The 21,628-nt window shown below is 40.2% G+C and overlaps 2 protein-coding genes and 1 long non-coding RNA gene across 4 annotated transcripts; 1 reads left to right on the forward strand and 2 right to left on the reverse strand.

Annotated features, from left to right (window-relative positions):
* Positions 1-449: 449 nt before the first annotated feature.
* LOC143639036 (uncharacterized) lies at positions 450-1,163 on the reverse strand. Its single transcript, XR_013154655.1, has 3 exons — positions 957-1,163; positions 620-882; positions 450-513 (listed from the first exon to the last, which is right to left on the reverse strand). It is a non-coding gene; the product is annotated as an uncharacterized LOC143639036 (long non-coding RNA).
* Positions 1,164-5,896: 4,733 nt separating this feature from the next.
* On the reverse strand, positions 5,897-10,955 carry Hnrnph2 (heterogeneous nuclear ribonucleoprotein H2). Of its 2 annotated transcripts, none has more exons than XM_077106326.1 (2): positions 10,833-10,955; positions 5,897-7,446 (listed from the first exon to the last, which is right to left on the reverse strand). In XM_077106326.1, the coding sequence occupies exon 2, from the start codon at positions 7,391-7,393 to the stop codon at positions 6,044-6,046; it is 1,350 nt and encodes a 449-aa protein (XP_076962441.1). In that variant the 5' UTR covers positions 7,394-7,446; positions 10,833-10,955; the 3' UTR covers positions 5,897-6,043. The 2 variants fall into 2 exon arrangements, with proteins under 2 accessions (XP_076962441.1, XP_076962442.1); XM_077106327.1 differs by having other exon boundaries at positions 10,845-10,950.
* A 236-nt stretch (positions 10,956-11,191) lies between these two features.
* Positions 11,192-21,538, forward strand: Gla (galactosidase alpha). Its single transcript, XM_077106771.1, has 7 exons — positions 11,192-11,441; positions 16,251-16,425; positions 17,298-17,475; positions 18,148-18,239; positions 19,556-19,717; positions 19,898-20,095; positions 20,586-21,538. Exons 1-7 carry the CDS (start codon positions 11,248-11,250, stop codon positions 20,868-20,870), a joined length of 1,284 nt encoding a protein of 427 aa, XP_076962886.1. The 5' UTR covers positions 11,192-11,247; the 3' UTR covers positions 20,871-21,538.
* Positions 21,539-21,628: the final 90 nt, after the last annotated feature.

Raw genomic sequence — 21,628 nt, forward strand, 5'->3', positions numbered from 1 at the left:
GCACTCTGGGGTTCAAACCATGGTACCAAAAAAAAAAAAAAAAAAAAAGATATAGAGAAGACAAATCAGCGTGGACTAAAGAGGGAATGAGGGTCAACAAAGAGAGGATATAAGAAGACATTTTAAGAATTTGCTGCAAAAAAAAAAAAATTAAATAGAAATGAAAAGGAAAGTAATATGAGAGAGAAGTAAACAAAATAACTAATATGTTTCGAGAACTTTTTGAAGTTCCAATATGGCCAGGCATGGTGCATGCCTGTAATCTCAATGACTTGGGAAATTGGGGTAGGAGGATCACATATTCGAGGCAAGCCTCAGCAATTTAGCAAGGCTCTATCTCAAAATAAAAAATAAAAAAAGGTTGGGGATGTCACTCAGTTGTAAAGTACCCCTGGGTTCAATCCCCAGTACCAAAAAACAAACAAAAACAAAAAAATCACAAATAAAGTTCCAATATAGTGTTGTGACAGTTGGTGAGCTGTTAGTCCTTGATCCAGTCAGCATTGAGGGTTTCTGGAACAGAAGGTAAAGATTAATCTCAAGGCATAAAAATTGTAACAACATTCCAATGAAAGTAAACATGGATCCAGCACCTATTGTGTACCAGACAAGTAAGTACCTCTGCGTAGGTCAAAGCAGCACTCTCTGCCGGAGTGAGGTAGCTGCGTTGCCTCCTAGCAAAAGCTCCCGGGGCTGCTCTTGGAGACGCCCTTCCCGCGAGGGGATCAGTCGGAGAAAACCATCTGAGTAGGCGCCTGGCACAAACAGGACGCGAGGAGAGCCCAGGGTCCTCCCTTCCCTTTTCCTGTCGCAAGGTTCCGCCGCTTCTTACCGTCTCCCCACTTCGTGGCGCCCAGTGGGACTAAAAGGAGCAAGAAGGGCCTGGGAAGAAGTGCGAGGTAATTAGGTATCCAGGCCTTTTCTGACACCAGGCAGTGGTTGACAAAAGTGATTACCTTCCCTCTCCAAGCTGTGCTAACACCAGAGTCCTCTTCCTCTCCCCCACCGACACCGCCATTCACCACGCTGACCACTCCCCATTTGCCGTTGCCGCCAGCGTGAGCCCCCGCCTAGTCGTAGCCGCCATTTCCCGGCAGCCTCTTCTCGGTCCCTTTGCCTGAAACAAAATATCCTGGGGGTTGGAGAGAGAGCTGTTCGAGGGCCTCTAGAAATCCTGAAGGGAGCGGAGAGAGGATTTCTTACCAAACTCTCTCGGCCCTCCCCCTTTCTCGTCCTCTTTTGTGGGATAGCGGTAGAGAAAGGGGACTGCTGGCTAGGGAGTGAGAGAGGAGGTGCAGGTTCCACTGTTGTCACCGCCACCCACACCCCACAGGTCACAGGGCGCCTCTACCTTTACATCATCCCATGTGGATCCAAAAGATGTCCTTCTCTTCCTTGCTCCATAAATGATTTCTACCTCCCCCCCCCAGCATCCTGCTTCTTTCCCCCAAGTTAGTTGATTCCCACCTTCCCCAAAACCGAGTTTCATTATCTCTAAAGTGGGTTTAACAATGAAACATAACAACTTGTGTAACATAAACAGGCCTTGTTCAAAGGAAGGGGAACAGGAAGAAGGAGGGAGAGAAACAACTCTATAAACAGGCCCTATTGGTGTCCAAGTAGATATCCTAACTGTAAGTAAAGAAGGAAATGGGAGAGGTGGCTCAACAGTAACACATGTTTATTCCGGATAAACCCACAAAAGGGGGGCCCTGTGGAGGCCAGGCCCAGTAGAGACTGAAACCTGTCCTCTGCTTACAGCCTGGGGTAGATATTGGTGAGTGGGGCATGCGGTTAGACCATTGCTAGGGAGTTGTTAGGAAAGAGTCCATATGTTTTCATAAGAAACCAGAAGTTTTCAGAATTTCAGTCCCAGATAACAATTTCCTTTCTTATAATGATGGAGTGTTTGGGTTTTCTTTGCATGACAAGGGAGTATTGTCTGGGGTTTAGGTCAGGCTGACTCAGAGTGAGGTGATTCTTGTTCTAAGATGGGATATTTTTCAAAATGGTGTCGCCTCTGTCAAGTTCTTTGTAACACTAACAAATTGGTCAGATAGAGCATTAGAATAGATAAATGGTTCAGAAAATAATTACTGAATGTCATGATGATTCTCAGATGTTGTCTCTCAGTGCCCATCTCTTCTTTCAGAAGCCTAACCTCTGTCAGAGGGCTGAAGCCAAGTATGTTCTCTGCATAGGTCTGTACTGACCATACACAGGCTCCAAGGACAGGCATAACCTAACTCCTCACCTCCTCAGTGAGGCCCTGCACCCTGATAATATGGTGACCCTATGGATGTGCCTGCTTTGCATTCACAAGATTGAATTGCAATCAATGTGGGAGCAGGTTATGAAAGGGCTCTTGTGACACTCCCAGCCTGATATCAGGCTCAGCAACTTAAGTTTTATTCCATCAGCAGCTGTTTTGCAATTGCCCTTCAGGCCTATCCTGAAGAAACATTCATTTTTACTGATAGGGCTGAGAATTCTCCCTGAAGGAAAAAGAATTTGATTTATAAGTTTTTTGCAGTGCATTTTCTTACCAATTTGCTGAGATGAGGCACATATGTGCCATGCTTGCTGGGCTCCACCCCCAGAAATTGATTTAGTCCATCTGGGCTGCATCTTCATAATTTGCATTACTAATGAGGCCCCAGATTGTGCTGCTGCTGTTGACCCACAAACCACACTGTGAGAACAATTAGCAGGAGCTATCCACCAGTGGAGACTCCCCTAGGCCACAATTACTGAGGCTGCCTATTTTTTGCTTGATCCTGCCCGGTAGTTCATGCAGTCTAAAATGAATCTCTTGACTCAGTGGTTCCCAGCGTGGGTGGGTTGCCCACTTTACCTCCTAGAATACTCCCCTGGGTAGTGCTAGCTTTGTCAGATTACCAGTGGTGACAGGATGTGCCTGTGTGTGTGCATGCACCTGTGCACAGGGATCCCTACTGCCATCCACCCAGTACTGTTCCTTTGTAGAGCTCTAGTACTGACCAGTGACCTCCAGGTTCTCTTTCCTTTGCTTCCTAGAGCCATTGAGCTTTTCTTAACCAGCAAAGAAACAAACACCTATGATTTTAGGATTCAGCCTATCTTTTACTGGGGTAGGGTGACATCTAGTGGTTAACTTGAGAATCCTTGCTCATACTTAAAAGAAACTTCTGGAAAATTAATTCAACAACGCGAAAAGCAAAAACATCTACTAGTTTACCCTCAGAGAAAAGCACTTAGAAGAGCAAGATAACTGGCTCAATAAGAGTCAAAACAGATTTTTTTTTCATTCCTGCCAACTGTTGTCTATATTGTGTTTTGTTTTGTGGTACTGAGGATTGAACCCAGGGTTGCTTTAACACTGAGCTACATTCCTAGCCTTTTGTCTTTTGAGACAAGGTCTCCCTAAATTGCCCAGGCTGACCTCAAACTTACAATCCTCCTGCCTCAACCTCCCAAGTTGCTGGGATTATAGGTGTGTGCCACTATGCCTGGCTCCTGGCAACTAACTACTACAGAAATTATAAATCATCAGAGAATCTCAAATCTCCCACTGCATCTTCAGTTTGAAGGTTTTTCTAGAAATAGTACTCAATGAAATTTCCCTGAATAAAATGGGGTTAGGTGGTATCTGCTATTTGATTCATATCTCAGGGTATTTCTCTGGTTCCAGGCTTAAACAGCCCGAGGATAACAGCCTAATTCCAAGATACTCAGAAGATCTACAGATAACTGTAGTAGTTCCATGCAGCTGGCTAAAAACCACTGTGATCTGAACAGAAATTTAAGATACCCCCAAAGGGGCCAAAATGACAACTTGAAATCCTGTGAGGTCCAAGATATCATAAATAATATATGGCTTATAATTTAAAAGAAATTTATAAACTACTTGCTACAGGAAACAAAAGGAAGGCATAAAGGGATCATGCTCTTTTAGTGTTGGACCTTTAGCAGCTGGAGAACTGTGACAAGTCTCAAAACATGGTCTTGAGACTGGCAGTATCAGCATATTCTTGGGTGCCACTACTTAGAAACTTCCAAGGACGGAACCCAGCAATGTTTTAATAGGTCCTAAAAATGATGCTGATGTGGGCTGGGGTTGTGGCTCAGAGTGCTTGCCTAGCTCGTGCAGGGCACTGGGTTCGATCCTCAGCACCACATAAAAATAAAATAAAGGTATTGTGTCCAACTACAACTAAAACAAAAATATTTTTTTAAAAAATGATGCTGAGGGGCTGGGGGTGTGGCTCAGTGGTAGAGCGCTCGCCTAACATGCATGAGGCACTGAGTTCGATGTTCAGCACCGCATTAAGTATAAAGATATTGTGTATGCCTATAAGTAAAAAATAAATATTAAAAAATGATGCTGATGCATAATGAAGTTGGAGAATCACTGGTTTAAAACAAGCTTAGATGCCCTCGAAAAACCTGAAAGTAAGGGGTGGTTTAATGGTAGAGTCTCTACGAGTCCTATGGAAATGGTAATGTTTAGAAACAGGAAAATGTTTGACCTTAATATTAATCAAAAAATACAAATTAAAATAGCAATAGGATATCACTTTTAACTAACAAACTGGCACAGATCAAAATTAATAATGTACATTGTTATAGAGGGTATAGAGCCAGGCATGGTAGCAAATGCCTGTAATCCCGGCAGCTTGGGAGGCTGAGGTAGGAGGATGAAAAGTTAAAAGCCAACCTCAAGGGTTGGGGGTGTGGCTCAGTGGTCCAGTGCCCCTGAGTTCAATTCTCAGTACCTGCCCCACAAAAAAAAATAATACCATCAAAGCTAGCCTCAGCAACTTAGGCCCTAAACAACTTAGTGGGACCCTGTCTCAAAATAAAACGTAAAAAGGGCTGATGATGTGGCTCAGTGGTTAAGCACCCCTGGGATACATCCCTGGTACCAAAAACAAACAAACAAACAAACAAACAAAAAAAAAAAAAAACCCAGGGTATTGGGGGGAATAATAAAGCATGCACTACCTGTGGAGTTTTTACCAGGGAGTTTTAACCTTTCTGGTAAGACAAATCAAAAGTTTTAAAAATGTGTTTATCTTTGACTAATCAAGTCTACTTCTAGGAATCTATCTTAGTAATAATATATACAATGATGTATACATTTAAAAGCTTATGTATTATCTGTAGTTTAAAATTAAAAACTTAAATTTCAATGGCAGAGGATTTTAAGTCAATTAATGTGCCCGTATAATAGAACAATGTAAAAAAAAAATCAAGCTATACAAGATTATTTTTCCAGTTTTTAAAAGGAAGATTTATTTAACAAGTTTCACTTAGTACAATACATCTAAATGGAAATCACAATACAAGGAAATATTTAAATCAAAGCCTTAGAATTTCATACAAATAACATGACCAAACTCCTAAAGTATTGGTATTACAGCTCAAAATTGTCCCAGATCTTAAAAAAAAAAAAGTAAAAGTGTACACTCACGTGCCTTACAGATTATTAAATCAAAAGCTAGAATTAACAAACATGCCAAATGTTTTCACTTTGAATCGTAGACACAGCTCCTATATTTGAGTTTTACAGAAAAGCATGTTTCTCAACATGCATCTGAAGTTTTCAATGTATTGTGGTATAAGAGCAACATTTAACATAAGTGAAACTGCTTTAACCTAAATATGCTTACTGCTTAGGTACACTCCTACAACATAACTAACTTGAGGAAAGCTGAAAGTTGTTTTAACAGTTATGGTCAATACTGAACTTTGTTATTACTTCCTAGATGAATGTTTCAGTGTTCAAATTTACTGAGCTTAAAGTTTGAAAACAATCTTGACTTCCACTTTACAGTAAGCATGAATCACAAGCCTGTAATGCAAAACTGTTAAACTTAACTTTTGTTGGTTTTCTTAAAAAAGAGAAAGGAAGAAAGGAAAGAAAGCTGACCAAGAGTGATCAGAATCAATTTTATTTCCCATTTACCAATCATACTGGATATACTAGACATCCCTCCCATTCTATTCAGCTCCCATAAATGCACAGCTTTTATTTCTGTAGTAGCCGTTTAGTGCTCTCTACCTAAGCAAGGTTTGACTGATAGTCACTGGAGTTTTCCTGCAGAACTTGGTCATAACCACTCATACTGCTCTGACCACCATAACCACCTCCATAACCACCACTCAGCTGCTGGCTAGCAGGACCCCCATAACTAGACTGGTTGGATAAGCCCATCCCTCCCATCATTTGGCTACCATAAGCACCACCACTTGCCCCTGCTGTAGAATTCAAAAAGAGTTCTACATAGCTGTGATCATAAGCCCCTCCACTTGTTCCTGCAGTAGAGTTCAAAAAGAGCTCCACATATCTGTGTTGCATATTAGCTTTATCTTTTGCCATAGCTGCCACGGCATCTTCATGAGTAGCAAATTCAACATCTGCCTCACCAGTAACCCTGCCATCTGGTCCAATTTCAATGTGTACTCTCATGGGGTTAAGAGGGGAGAAAAAATTGTAAATATCATTCTCAGTGGCTCTGTAAGGTAACCCCCTCATGTGTACACAATGCCCTGTGGTGCTCTGGAAACTGGACCCACCATCTCCATATCTGTGATCTGACATTCCTGAGAAACAATAATTGAGGTCTCTTCCAAATCTATCAGACCCAAAGCCATACCCGTCATTATAGCCACCATAGTCATCATAGCCTCCATACCCTCCACCATATGCCCCCCGCCTCATCCTCTCAAAACCAGCTCCTCTGCCAATGCTATTATATCCTCTGCCAGCTCCTGGCCTATCATAAGGACCTGGTCGCTGCATAGCCATGAGCTTTCGAGGGGGGTCATAATGGGTTCGGACTTCAGCTCTGCTACTCTTGAAGATTTCAATGTACCTGTGCCCTATCCTTTCCTTGTGTTTCTTTAAGGCCTTTTCAGCTATCTCCTGTGAAGCAAACTGCACAAAAGCCTCCCCTGTGCTCCGCCCCTGAAAGTCCACCGGCAGTGTCATCCCATTTGGCACAATTTCCAACCCTGAAAAGAACTGAACAATCTCTTCCTTGCTACAGCCAAATGGGAGTCCTCTAAGCCGGACGAAGCCATCGTTGGCAGTATCAGGACTATTCGGACCTGTATGCTTCAACACCCAATCCATTTCAACACTGTTGGACTTGAATACTTCAACATATCTATGTCCCATGGTTTCTCTGTCCTTCTTCAAAGCCAATTTCACTTCATCTTCAGATTCAAGTTCAACAAATGCTTCACCACTTGGTCTGCCTTCTCTGGTGTAGATGAAACGAATACCTGATGTGCCATTTTGGATTTTACAATCAGAGAAGAAGCGCATCACTTCATCAGCTGAGCAGGACCAGGGTAGGCCCCTGACCTTCACCACGAACCCCTCCCTGCCTTCAGTGCTCAGCATCATGGTGACTCTTGGGCTCTTGGTGGCAAGCTTGGCTCAATGCAATTTCAATGTGGCTGAAAAGAAAATTAGAAGAGTACTGTCATGGAAAAACATTTACAACATAGTAAAAGGAAAAAAAGCAAACAATTAAATTACACTAGTAGCATTTAAAAAAATCCATATAAACAAAAAAGACTGCACCAAATTTTTAACTCATTCATTCAGCAATTATTTATTCAATGCCTAGTGTCAGATACCTTTAATGGTGATAATTTCTGAGTGTTAGGATTATAGAACTTTTTGTTTCAGGGGATTTTTTTCCCTTTGGATACCTCTGTATGTTCTTTCTGTGTATATAAACATCATAGAAAATTAAAAGGCTTCAAAAATTAACAGAAAAAAATTAGTGAAAGTGGACGACAAAAAATATGGCCATATCTGATTACATAAAAATGAAAAACTTATTAAAAGATTAAAAAACAAAACATGAGAAGATTCCTGGAAGAAATAAATTAATATCCTTATTATATACAGAATGTATGCCAATCAATAAAATCAGGGAAATATTAAGGCCTAAGAGATAAACAGTAAAAAGACATTACTAGGAATTTATGCATCCAAACATATTTTTAGGTGCCAGGTCCAGTACTTATCTCTGGCATACAAGAATCAATAGGCCCAGAAAGAGTTTATGGTCCTACAGGGACAGTCTTCATTAAATATGTAAGTGCAAATATACATTATACCTGCTATGACAGAACTCTGCAGATGTAAAGATAGTAGTATAAAGAACGGACTAGTTGGTCAACTCTATCAGTTGGAGGCAGAATCGTTAAATGAAACAGATACCTAACCCGTTCAGAGATTCATAAATAATTTTTTAAAAATCTGACAGAGCATAAAATAGGAGGAGTCAAAATAAGAAAAGATGGCAAAGTGGAGATCAGATCCCAAAGGCCTGATTTGATATACAAATGCTAAGGGCCTCCTATGGGGTTTTAAACAGAGGAGTGATGTCATAAACCCTTTCAGACAGATCACCCAGGCAACAGTGTGGCACTCACACAGGAGGGGGTCTAGGTGAAACGCAGGAGATTAGTCAGAATGGTTACTTGGATATGTTAAGAGATTCAGTAAAGGAACAGCCCTGAGAAGGGAAAAGATAATATATTTAAAAAGTAGAATCTGTAGGACTTGATAACAGATTAACTACAAGAGGAATACAGTTTTAAGATACAGGAGAGGAGTCTGGAAAATGTTCAAATTCCATCAATTGTCAGAAATCAAGCTAAAACCAGAATTAATCACCATTTTTCACCCACCAAGATAATGGAAATTAAATAGTGACAGTTAATACTATTCAGGGGTTCATAAACCAATATACTGCTAGAAAAGTGAAAAGTAGTAACAGTATTCTGGAAAGCTATTTGGTAATATTTATTACACCTTCTGACAGTCCACTTCAGGTTACATACCTTACAGAAATGAACTGAAATTTAGACCAATATTTGTGAAACTATATATTCTTTGAAAGGTATTAAGAAAAATAGAGGGACTGGGGTTGTGGCTCAGTGGTAGAACACTTGCCTAGTATGTGTGAGGCACTGGGTTCCATCCCCAGCACCACATAAAAAATAAAAACAAATAAATAAAGGTATTGTATGCATCCACAACTAAAAAACATCTTTAAAAAAAAAAAGAAAAATAGAGTACTACACATTTAAGTAAAAGTTATAAAAAGTTATAAATATATTTAACATGAGAATAACTTATGTTATAATCTTAAATCATCCAAGATCACAGCTATTTTATAATCTCAACTATGTAAAAAAAATATTCACATACCCTTTGACTCTGCTAGGATTCCTTCCAGTAATCTGGTCAACAAAACTACTTACAAAAATGTTTGCTGTAGCACTGTAATGGTAGAAAGTAACCATCAATAAAATGGCAGAATGAATTATATTGTATCCTCAAAATGGAATGCTCTGAAGCCATTTAAATAAAAAATCTATTTTCCCTGACCTAGAAAGATATCCAAAATGCATTAAAGAATATGTATAGTATGATGCTACTTATATTAAAATATAAGCATGTATGTAATTGTGTAAAACGACCTATGAGTATGTAATATAAACTTTTTTTGGAGGGAAATAACAACTGAAAAGTAGGAGGAATGAAGTGGGACTTTCACTTTTTATACTATATAGTTCAATACAGTTTTAATTATTTAAACTCAGTGTACTGGAATTAAAAATAACAAAGTTAAAAATATGTATGAGGGATATGTCAAATGTTTATAGTGACTACTCTAAGGGGTAGGTTTATGGGTGTGGTTTTTTTTTTCATTTTTTAAATTTTTGGTGTGCAATTTTCCACAGAGACATTACTTTTACTTCAGAAAAAAAGTAACAAAACAAATCAAAATATTTGATTTCTGGGATTTGGGATGGCAAATTTTATAAAATTTTCTTAACTTTGGATGTGGATAGCTTATCTGATGTGGTCTGGGAACATTCGGCCTCTTGGAAAGAAAGTTCAAAGTGTAATAACTGCCATAAAACCACACTGAGGATTCAATTAAAACATTTACTAATTGCCCATTATGTTCCTGCAACTCTAGTAAAAACAGTCTTCCTACAAACATTCCTTAGGTCTCAGTGACAGATCATCTGTGGGATAACGAATCCTCCTAAAGCACTCTACAGCTTAACAGCCCCTCTGTAGTGGTTGGAGGTCCCGCTTGCTCACAACTCCTGGGAAGGCCACAGGAACTCTTGCCTGAAGTGGAACTAGGACTCCATTTGCGAGTTAATATTTTTGTGTATTTATGTGTGTTATATACATACTTTAAAAAAAAACTTTATGACATAAGGTTGAGTAGTCACGAATTACGTTTATGTTTAAAATTTACGAAGTATACTGTTATTTTTCAAATGATAAAAATTCAACATGTAATTACTGTTATAAGCACAAAGATTAACGTTATTCAAATACTCAAGTAAATTTATTGGGCGTCTCAGTTAGGCACGCAGCATTTGCCTAGATGTGACTCTACTGACTTAATTCACTTGAGGCCTCTACCGACACACAATTAAACAGTAGACTGAGTGCCTAAATGGATGGACCAGCACTCAGACCACTGGTCTCAATATCTGTTTGTCCTAATTCAGGACCATAGTTTTCAAACCTTTTTCGCCTTACGGTTCCTCTTGGGGGTTCCCTGATACTTGCCCAGACAAACAGATGTACAAAAACATACACACAGTCACAAACGTCCACCATTTCCCCACCAGGCGCAGAGAAGGCGGCTTCCCGGCACTGAGATGAGGGGGTGGGGGAAGGGGGAGCGGGGGGGAGGGGAAAACAGAGATCGAAAAAGGCGGAGGCGGCTCCCGGACCTCGCTTTGGTCTTCAACATCACCATCCCCGAATCCCCAGTTCCCACCCACACACCAACCTCTAACGATACCGGGTAATTTTCCTTCCTTCTTCCCTCAAACGGCTATAGCGAGACGGTAGACGACGACCAGAACTACTTCTGCTCACGTAAGCGTTTGGTCACGTGAGCGCCTACGTCATGTGAGATCTCGGTCACGTGAGCAACTCTCGGGCTAAACTCGGGATCACTAAGGTGCCGCACTTCCTTCTGGTATAGAAATAGGGCGGGCCAATATCAAGAAATAAAGAGTGTGATTGGTTAGCTGTGCGTCTTACGTGATTGATTATTGGTCGACCTTTGGAAATAACCGTCTAGTTGCCTGAGAAACAATAACGTCATTATTTAACAACCCATCCGTGATTGGTCCGCCCCTCAGGTTAAACTTAAAAGCCCAGGTTACCCCAGAAATCTGTATCGCATAATCACGGTGACGATGAAGCTGAAGAGCTGGGATCAGTGGCTGGGCTATGTGCTTGCGGTTCACTTCCCTACCCTAGTACTCTGGGGCGACTTTGGGGCCATGGCACTGGACAATGGCTTGGCGAGAACACCTACTATGGGCTGGCTGCATTGGGAGCGTTTCATGTGCAATGTTGACTGCCAGGAAGAGCCGGATTCATGCATCAGGTATTAACATTATTGGGTGCCCACTTCCCTTCACTTTTCTGTACGTTTGTCTGGATGTGTTTGGGGAAAATGGAGGGACTCAATGTGAACATTTGAACCAGGGGGAGAGCTCCCCTACTATTGTTTGCTTTTTTTTTTTTTTTTTTTTTTTAATCCCGAGCAAACTGCCTTAAACTTTCTCTGTGACTCTTCCTTGTTTAAAAGCCCAACCAGCAGCACCTGCTTCACTCCCTCTCATTTTCTCCCTGTCAGGTAACCCAGCTGGGGACTTTCTTCATTTACCGTATGGTTATATTCAGACCCTTCTGGTGATGTTCTTCTCTGTCTGCCTGGCGCTAGCCTTCAGCTAGCTCTAAGCACAACTGGAGTGGGTTGAAAGACTGGGAAACTAAGATTCTTGCCATTTCTTCTCCTTTGGGGGGGCACGGGTTCCTTGACTGTAACTGGAGAGTTAAAAAGACCATGGGGTCTCTGAAATCTACATCAGCCATCGCACTTGAGTGTGACATCAGACTGGAAAGTTGACCTGGTGGAACTTTGTACATCAAAGGTGAGAATTGAGGCTGGGTTAGACAAGTATTTAACCCATCTGACCTTCATCATCCTTGTCCTTGTAAATTGGAATAACATTTCTTACCTCAAGGAGTTGACTCAGAGCTATCAGTTAAGTTCCTGACTCACATAGGTGAGCTTTCAGTGAAATAAACCCGTTTAAAGTATATAACACACTGCCTGACCCCTCAAGTGAGCAAATGGCATCCATGGAAAATGGATATTAAGTCTGCAAATATGAGTATGTGTATTTTTCTGGAAAGGGAGTCTTTACATTTCTTAATATTCTCAAAGGGATTTGTGGTCTAGAAAAGGTTAGTTGAAAATCACTGATATTGTTACCCATGATGCAGATGCTCCTCTAAAGGCAGTAGTTTCTACATCCATAAGTTATTCCTGTAAACGTATTTACAAATAAAGTCAGGATATTGGTAAGACATCACAAGTAACTGGCCCCTTAAGTTTAAGTCCTTCTTTAAAAAAAAAAAAAAAACGAAAAGTTCCTGTTCATAGCAACTCAGTTCTTCAAATGTAGCACATCATCTGATTCTTACCTAATTCTTTTCTTTAGAACACTAATTATTGGGTCCAAATGTTAGGAAGATTGTTTAACCATGAACAGGGGAATATGGAAAGGATCTGCAATAAAGAGCAGTAACTTCCAGGGAGAATGTCAGATAACATCAAAAAGAGAGTCCTTGAGTCACAGAACTGGAGATAACAGGAAACCTTATCTATAAAGACTAGTATGGGGGAAATGGGGACTGGTATGTCAAACCTTCCACAGTCATAGTTAATTATAACCCCTTAAGGGAACTATTGTTTCAAAACCTTGGATCTTCATGACCCTTCCCTTGTGGGAACCACAGGGCCTATAGGAAGGGTAATAAGTCTCTTAGGAGGTTATGCAAAGAGTTTGCTGAAGGCTGTTCAAAGAGTAAAAACCATTCTAGCATTCTAGAGGTGTGCAAAAACTGGGATAATAACAAAGAAATCCAAATTTTTAAAAAAACACCTTAGACTCTTTAAGAGATGACCATGAACTGTGCATCCTTATCTCACCCACTCTCTAATAATTAAACTCCTACCTATTCCTCTGAGCAAGTGACTGGAAATTCTTCTTGCGGGGGTGTAAGAAATGATTGCTGCAGAGCCAGACACAGTGGCACACACTTGTAATCCCAGTGGCTCGGGAGGCTAAGGCAGGAGGATCACAAGTTCAAAGCCAGCCTCAGCAAAAGCAAGGCACTAAACAACTCAGTGAGATCCTGTCTCTAAATAAAATACCCCCCCCAAAAAAACATGAAGAAATTAGTGCTGTAGATTCCAGTAGTCCCCTCAGCTTCACTGGTCTCTGCAACACAAAGTTATGCTAAATTCTGATAATTGTCACACTGTCCTTCCCAAAGATTTTACAAAAATGTACATCCGCAACAACAGTGTGTAAGAATGTCTGTTTCCTTCCACCCTGGCCAACACTATTTTTTTTTATTCTTTTGAAACTTCTTTCCAATCTGGTAGGTGTTTTTATTTGCACTTCTTTCCCTCCCCCCCTCCCTCCCCCTCCCCCCTCCCTCCCCCCCCTCCCCCCCCTCCCCCCCCTCTCTCTTTTTGTTAAAGATGCTGGGTATTGAATCCAGGGGCTTCACACATGCTTGGCTAGGCAAATGCTCTACCACAAAGCTATACCCCTCAGCCTCTATTATTTATATTTCTTTGATTACTAACAAAAGCCAAATATTTTTTATATGTTAAATTGACTCTTTGCATAGCTATTTCTTTCATGGATTGATCCTTTGTGTCAGTCCCCTATTCAGTGGGGTTTTTGTTGTCTGGGCTTTTGTTGTTCTGATCAAGCATATGTTGGGAATACAGGTATTCCTGTTAGGTGTTGGTTTTTATATTTATATAATCAGGCACATCATTTCTTTATGATTTCTGGCTTTGGGGTCTGGAAACCAAGAAATCTTAGACATGGTTAAGATAAAAGCAAAGACAGTTTTATTTGGGTGCAGAATAGATTTATAAATCAGGAGCACAGACTCAGTTAGATAGAACCAACATTACACAAAAGAGAAGGTGAGCTTGTGTTTTTTGGGGGGTTGTTGTTTATTTTTGTTTGTTTGTTTGTTTTTTGGTACTAGGGATTTAACCTGGAGGCATTTAACCACTGAGCTATATCCACACCTTTTTTTTTTTAATTTTGAGACAGCTTCTCACTATATTGCTTAGGACCTTGTTAAGTTGCTGATGCAGGCCTCAAACTTGTGATCCTCCTGTCAGCCTCCTGAGTTGTTGGGATTACAGGCATGTGCCATCCCACCTGACTGAACTTGGGGTTTTACAAACCATACTTTAAAGTGGAAATAAAAGTTTCATCATATCAGATGACTGGATCTCCTGAACTTTCTCTTAAATTTCCTTTATTAGGGAGAGAGGGTACCAGGGATTGAACTCAGGGGCACTCAACCCCTGAGCCACATCCCCAGCCCTATTTTGTATTTTATTTAGAGACAGGGTCTCACTGAGTTGCTTAGCACATCACTTTTGCTGAAGCTGGCTTTGAATTTGCCATCCTCCTGCCTCAGACTCTCAAGCTGCTGGGATTACAGGCATACACTTCCATCTTTAAGCTGATGGGCACAAGAAATACAACTTGAAAGTTAAGGGAATTGGCAGAACTGGGGGGAAATAATATTTTCCACAATTTGTACAGTACTTGTATAGCATGTAAGTAAGTATTTCCAAAGTTGTGGTCAACTCTTCAGACTATACTAGAAGCATTATACCACTTCACATCAATCATTGCCAATTTCATTTAGTGGCCTCCTTTCCCTTTGGGAACTATTCAGAAAGTTACTATTTTCTTTTACAACTACTCACCCAGGCCTCTTCCACTGAAGAAAGCAGGCAAAGTACATGCTGTGTGTCTCCTAGAGAAGATTGCATCTTTTATTTACCACTCTTGGCTTTATTTTCACAGTGAATTCCTGGCTTAAATGTAATCAGCCAAGAAACCCTCCCTATGTGCTCCCAGTTATTCCTCATTACTTGCAAGGAGAGTCAAGCCCAGAGGAAAGGAAAAAAAAATTCAACATTGCCAGCCAAGCCATAAAAGTGTGCATTCTAGTTTGTTATATACTGAGAAACCATAGATGTGCTTCAACCCCTTTCAAACCTGCAGGAAACAAACAAACAAAAAGGTATAACTTTAAAGAATGCTAATTGGCTGTTTAAAAGGGAGGAATGGAAAAAAAGGATGGATAGCCTCAAAAGCTAACCACCTCTGAACAGAAGGGAAGGGTGCTGAGCATAGAAAAGGCAACACTGGGGCCTGCAGAAAATCACACTTGCAGATTGCATTAGAATTCAAGCCAACCAGCCAGGATTAAAGCAAATCTTAATTCTCCCTTGGGGCCAATATCCAGACCCCCACTGAAGAAGAATGCTAAAAGGTACTGACTAAAGGGCAAAAAACTACATTAAAAAAAAAACAGAAGCTTCCAAAATCTCTCCCCATTCATTTGGCACAGTGTTTACTACCACAATTTCAACTAGACTAACATGGGAAGAGGTTAGAAAATATGCAATTGCAATCAGGAGAAAAATATAGGGAGAGAGTATTTTCGCTGTAGCATTGTTCATTTCAGTCCACTTCAAGCATTTCCATCACTATGGCTGGAAAAGATATCTGGATGGAGAAAAAAAAAATTGGAGGTGAAGTAGCAGGGGATGCTTTCAAACTCAGTATTTTAGAGAACTTTCATGGTCTGTCAGACAAAGGAGGGCTGTGTGGTTTTAAGTCACAAGTCCCTCTTTTGCCTTTTTCAAATATCTTTACAAGTCCAACTTACAGAATGTTGTCTATTAGCTGCTCTCCGGCCACAAAATACCTGGACAAAAAGGCCATTGGGACTAGTTGCTGCCTTCTAGGACCCAGGTTTCTGTGGTGGCAGCAGCAGCAGCTCTCGCATTCCCGTTTTAACTTTTTGGAGGTTTTTTTGTTGTTTTATTTTTGTTTTTCTGTGGTATTGGATATGGAACCCAGAGCCTTGCCCATGCTAGGTACAGGCTCTACTGTGCTACTAACCTAGCTCCTTGTTTTGAGTTTTTAGGGTGGAAGAGCTTTTGAAAGGACGGTTCAATTTTACCTTGTATTAGTTGTAATTACATCCACACTCACTAGACTTAAACAATTTTGTGAGCTCCCAAATTTCATCTAATGAATTGTAATGATTATTGGAATTCCTCTTTCAGTGAGCAGCTCTTTATGCAGATGGCAGAGCTCATGGTCTCAGATGGCTGGAAGGATGCAGGTTATGAGTATGTCTGCATTGATGACTGTTGGATGGCTCCCCAAAGAAATTCATTAGGCCAACTTCAGGCAGACCCTCAGCGCTTTCCTGGAGGGATCCGCAGACTAGCTAATTATGTGAGTTTATAAATGATTTTTTTTCATTTGGAGTCTGTAAGCACTTAGTCATAGAAGCTTGTTGAGAAACAGTCCTCATGCCACTTTGGAAGTTGAATGGCTGCTGTTATCAGGTGGAATTTTCATCCCATCAGCAGATACATATTTTGCAATAGCTCATGAGGCCCATCTTGGAGAAGTTCTTCTTTTACTGAAACCACTGAAATCTCTAGGAGGAAAAAGGAACTTGGTTCTTGTCATATGTATGCATATATTTCCATATAAGCTTTAGGCTGCTATTACAATTGTATTACAAACCAGAATTTTAGAAGACACAAATTTTCTGGACATTTTGAAATACAGCCCAACACTAGCTAAAAGATGACAGATTTTATTAGTAATATTGCAGAAGGGGAAAGAGCCAAGTTCAAATCCAAAAGCAACAAAGATAAGTGAAGATTCATACCAATAAGCAAATTGAGGATTGAGAGGGTCAGTAGATGGAAAACTACTAAAAGATGTCAAGTGTGAGGGGATGACTTAGCAGGATTCTTGCTAAAACTGGGACATTAGAACACAGTTGAGGTTTGTCCTTGGAAAGGTACATTTTAGGATTCCAACAGGAATATTCTAGTTGCTGACAGCTTTCTCCTCAGTTCTGTTCTGTAAGTCACATGTATGATTTGAACTTGTCTCAGAAGAATTGGGGGATTTGTTCTTTGCCTTGCAACAAATTCATCTGGAAAATTGGGGGGGGGGCAGTAGTGGGGGAAAAAAACTCTCCAATATCTGGTGAAGCACACTTGTCTGTTCCCTCAGTCTAAAGTGGTAATTTTTTTTCTACTACTTCTTGATTGCCCTACTATTGTGGTGACTCTTTCTTCTCATTTCAGGTCCACAGCAAAGGACTGAAGCTAGGGATTTATGCAGATGTTGGAAATAAAACTTGTGCAGGCTACCCTGGGAGTTTTGGACACTATGACATTGATGCTCAGACCTTTGCTGAGTGGGGAGTAGATCTGCTAAAATTTGATGGTTGTCACTGTGACAGTATAAAGCATTTGGCAGATGGTATGTTTTATTCAAGGGAAGAACTTTGAGGCCAAGATAGCTGAGCATTCAAAGAACTAATCTTCAGATTTTATTTATTTATTTATTTATTATTTTTTTTTAGTTGTAGTTGGACACAATACCTTTAGTTTATTGATTTATATGTGGTGCTGAGGATCAAACCCAGAGCCCCTCACGTGCCAGACAAGCGCTTTACCACTGAGCCACAAGCCCCGCCCCCAGATTTTAAATATTCAGTTACAGCATAATTATTCTCAACTCCAATCTCTTCTCTTTCAGTTTGTTCATTCATTCATTCATTTATGTTTGTGGGTCCATGCATGCCTAATTGTAGTTAATATTGTGCACTTTTAACTCAAAAGGGTTCTAACAGTTCATTATAATTAGTAATTGTAACTATTCTCTTCATAACATCATTTAGAAAAGATGTTATGTCACATAACATAATGTCACATAGAGAAAGAAACATCATTCTTGCCTTTCCTAAATATACACACCATCTCTGCACTACCTCCTCAGAACAGCAGTCTGGGAGATACTATGCACAATACCTACCTGTTCCTGCTGCTGGTTTAAAATATAAACATGAACCCCCCCAGAAAGCCTCTTAAAATATACAGCCCCAGCTGGAAATTCCCTTTCCCTTATTTTACCCATTGTTTTCTCATACAGGTTATAAGTACATGTCCTTGGCCCTGAACAGAACTGGCAGAAGCATTGTATACTCCTGTGAGTGGCCTCTTTATATGTGGCCCTTTCATAAGGTGAGCTAGTGAGCCCAGAATTCAATTTTCAGAACTTGAGAATGAAGGAGACAAGTTTCCCTCAAAGCCCATCCACTTTCACCATCCCCACTGCTGTAATTATAGTCTAATGTACCACCACCTAGGAAGTTGTCTTTGATTCTTCCCTTTATGTCACCATTCATGTCCTGTTCATCAACACTCCTGCCAGTTCTTTCTCCAAAATATGTCTTCAGTCAGCCCACCTCTTTCCCTCCTCTGCTTCCACTCTGGCCTCCCAAGGTACTCTCATTTTTCACTCAGACTTCTCTGACAGCCTGATCCACGTCCAGCCCTCTTCCAACCTCCATCAATTTTCCAAGCAGCACCAACATTATCTTGTTAAAATGGCGTCTTTATCAGTTCCCTACTTAAAATCCTTACCTGGCTTCCCATTGCACTTGGAATAAAATAAATTTCCATTGATCTGGCCCTTAGCTGCCTCTCCAACTTCCAAGGAATGATAGCTCTTTATTTTTTACTGTTTTTCTTTCTGCCCCTCAAACACTACTAATATTTTTACACTTTCTTGTTGTTTTATTCTAGAAGACATCTTCCCCCAAGATTTTTAAAGCATAGACTCCTTAACATTCAAGTCTTAGACCAGATGCCACATACTGAAGACAAGTCTTCTCTAATTACTTTAAAATAGCCCTCTTTCCACTATCACATTAACCTGTTTATTTGTAAAAGCTTAGCACTATTAACTTACTGTATGTCTCCCACTAGAATGTAAATTCCATGAGAGCAGGGAACTTGTCCTACTTTATCACTGTTATTGATAGCATATGATAAATATTGAATAGTTATGGAATAAATTCCTATTATTTTCTTGAAAGCCCCCCAAAATAGTCTCACCTTTTCTTCATCTTGCACCTCAGATCTTCCACCTGTCTACAGACTTTAATTAATTCCATTAACAAATTATATGCTTAGGACTCAAATTTTATGTTTGATGCAGTACTATGTAGTTTGCAGCTTATTTTTACTTGGTAAGAGCATATTAATTCTGATTATAAAAATAATGTTAATTTTACAAAAGTTTGGAAGTAAATACTCTTCCATAATGCCAATGCTTAGATAGAATTTGGTAAATTTCCAGCATAAACAGTATTCAAGTAATTTTAATCCCTTATTAAAGAAGTATTGCCTACTTCTGAAGCATACTTCTTACAATCTTGAGCCTTCTTCATGGAGACCTTCAATCTGTAAACTAAAGGTTACAAGTGCCTCATTTAAATTGAGCTGTTTCCATCCCACAAGGAAACTGAACAGAACCATTTTACCTGTTTTCACAGCCTAATTACACAAAAATCCGACAGTACTGCAATCACTGGAGAAATTTTGCTGATGTTTATGATTCTTGGGAAAGTGTGAAGAGTATCTTGGACTGGACATCTTCTAACCAAGAGAAAATTGTTAATTTTGCTGGACCAGGGGGTTGGAATGACCCAGATATGGTAAGGACTTGAGTCTTCCTTGTTCAAGACCAATAGTAGGCCATCCAAGGAAAATGGAGGTAAAGTTCCTGGGAGGAGGCTAGCTTTATTTAAGAGTAGGATGCTTTAGAAAGTAGCTTTACTCTGTGGTTAATCAAGGTAATTCTATAAATGTTTGGCCTTCTCTCATTTTTGTCCCAGTTAGTGATTGGCAACTTTGGCCTCAGCTGGGATCAGCAAGTAACTCAGATGGCCCTCTGGGCTATCATGGCAGCTCCTTTACTCATGTCTAATGACCTCCGACACATAAGCCCTCAAGCCAAAACTCTACTTCAGGATAAAGATGTGATTGCCATCAACCAAGACCCCTTGGGCAAGCAGGGGTACCGCCTTAGAAAGGTAATGTTCTGTGGGAGAAAATAGTTCAGGAACTTATTCTTCTTTATGTGGTTACAGATCAGCTGAAATTTAAGATATGTGTTTTAAGGTGGTCTTTTTATTCTCAAGTATCATTCATTGTGGGCCAAAATCTGTTACATGAGGACATGACTGATCTTTCTTGAGAACACTGGTTTTTCCTTAATCTTTATGCCATAATCCATAATAAGGCTTTTTGCTAGAATCATTACTTTCCAAAGTAATCCAGAGGGGTACTCCACCACTAAGTTACATCCTAAGACCTTTGAGACTGGGTCTTGCTAAGTTGCCTTAACTGGCCTAGAAATTGTGATCCACCTGCCTCAGCCTCCCAAGTAGCTGGGATTACCAGGCATGCAACACTGCAATCAGCATGTGCTTGAAAGTTCCGAGAGTATGACTGAATGCCAAAGTAAAAAAGTAGCTCATTGCTAGTTATCAAGCAATCACTCCTATTTTCTTTTCTTTTTAGGAAAACAACATTGAGGTATGGGAACGACCACTCTCAAACTTAGCCTGGGCTGTAGCTATGACAAACCTACAGGAAATTGGTGGACCTCGTTCTTACATCATCTCAATTGCTTCCCTGGGTAAAGGAGTGGCCTGTAATCCTGGTTGCTTTATCACACAGCTCCTCCCTATGAAAATGGAGCTTGGGTTCCATGAATGGACTTCAAGCTTAAAAACTCGTATAAATCCCACAGGCACAGTTTTGTTTCGGCTAGAAGCAAAAAGAAGACTGCATCAAAAAGCTTAAATGTACTTTAAGTTGTATACTTTCTCCAAAGTGACTAGCCAACTTTTCAATTTTTTTCCTCCATTTCCACTTTAAAAAGCTCTGTTTCCTTGAATAAAATTTCTCAAAGTTGGAAGTTTAAAGGAGCTACTTCAAAAGTTATTCTAAAGAGAACTGTTTGGAGAAGGGCTTTTGAAACTAATGCACTAAGAAATAACAGCCATAATTCATTGGATACTTCTGTGCCAGATTCTTTCAAGGTGCTGATTTATTTTAACCCTCCGTCCTAAAGTAGGCAGTTATTCACTGTACTACAGAACCTGGACTTAAACCCCAGCTGTTAATCACTACTGCCAAACAAGGTACTTGGATGGTTCTACTTATAATTTCAGTGCAAATGGAAAATAAAATCTGCCATCTCAGTAAGACAAGATGATTGCCAGGTGAACTGTGATAAATTCCCAGGGTTATCTGTAATCTATATCTAACAAATAAAGGTGGCTTACTTTCACCAAGAATAACTAGATTTATGGCGCCCTTAAAATGAATGTTACATCTCAAGGCCCCATGAGACAGTGATCTTCAAACCTGGGATATCCAGACATGGATAACTGCAAGATTAACATCTGGTCACTCTTAACTCACAACTGGTTTGCCTGAGAACATATCTGTAGCCAAGGCTGCTCCTTTTCCACCTCCCTTTTATTACAACTGTTCTCCAACATGAGCAAAAACAGAAGTATGAACCTCACCTCTCAGGAGCACTCTGGAAATACAGG

Source organism: Callospermophilus lateralis, chromosome X, assembly GCF_048772815.1.
Source record: "Callospermophilus lateralis isolate mCalLat2 chromosome X, mCalLat2.hap1, whole genome shotgun sequence".
Classification (NCBI taxonomy): domain Eukaryota; kingdom Metazoa; phylum Chordata; class Mammalia; order Rodentia; family Sciuridae; genus Callospermophilus; species Callospermophilus lateralis.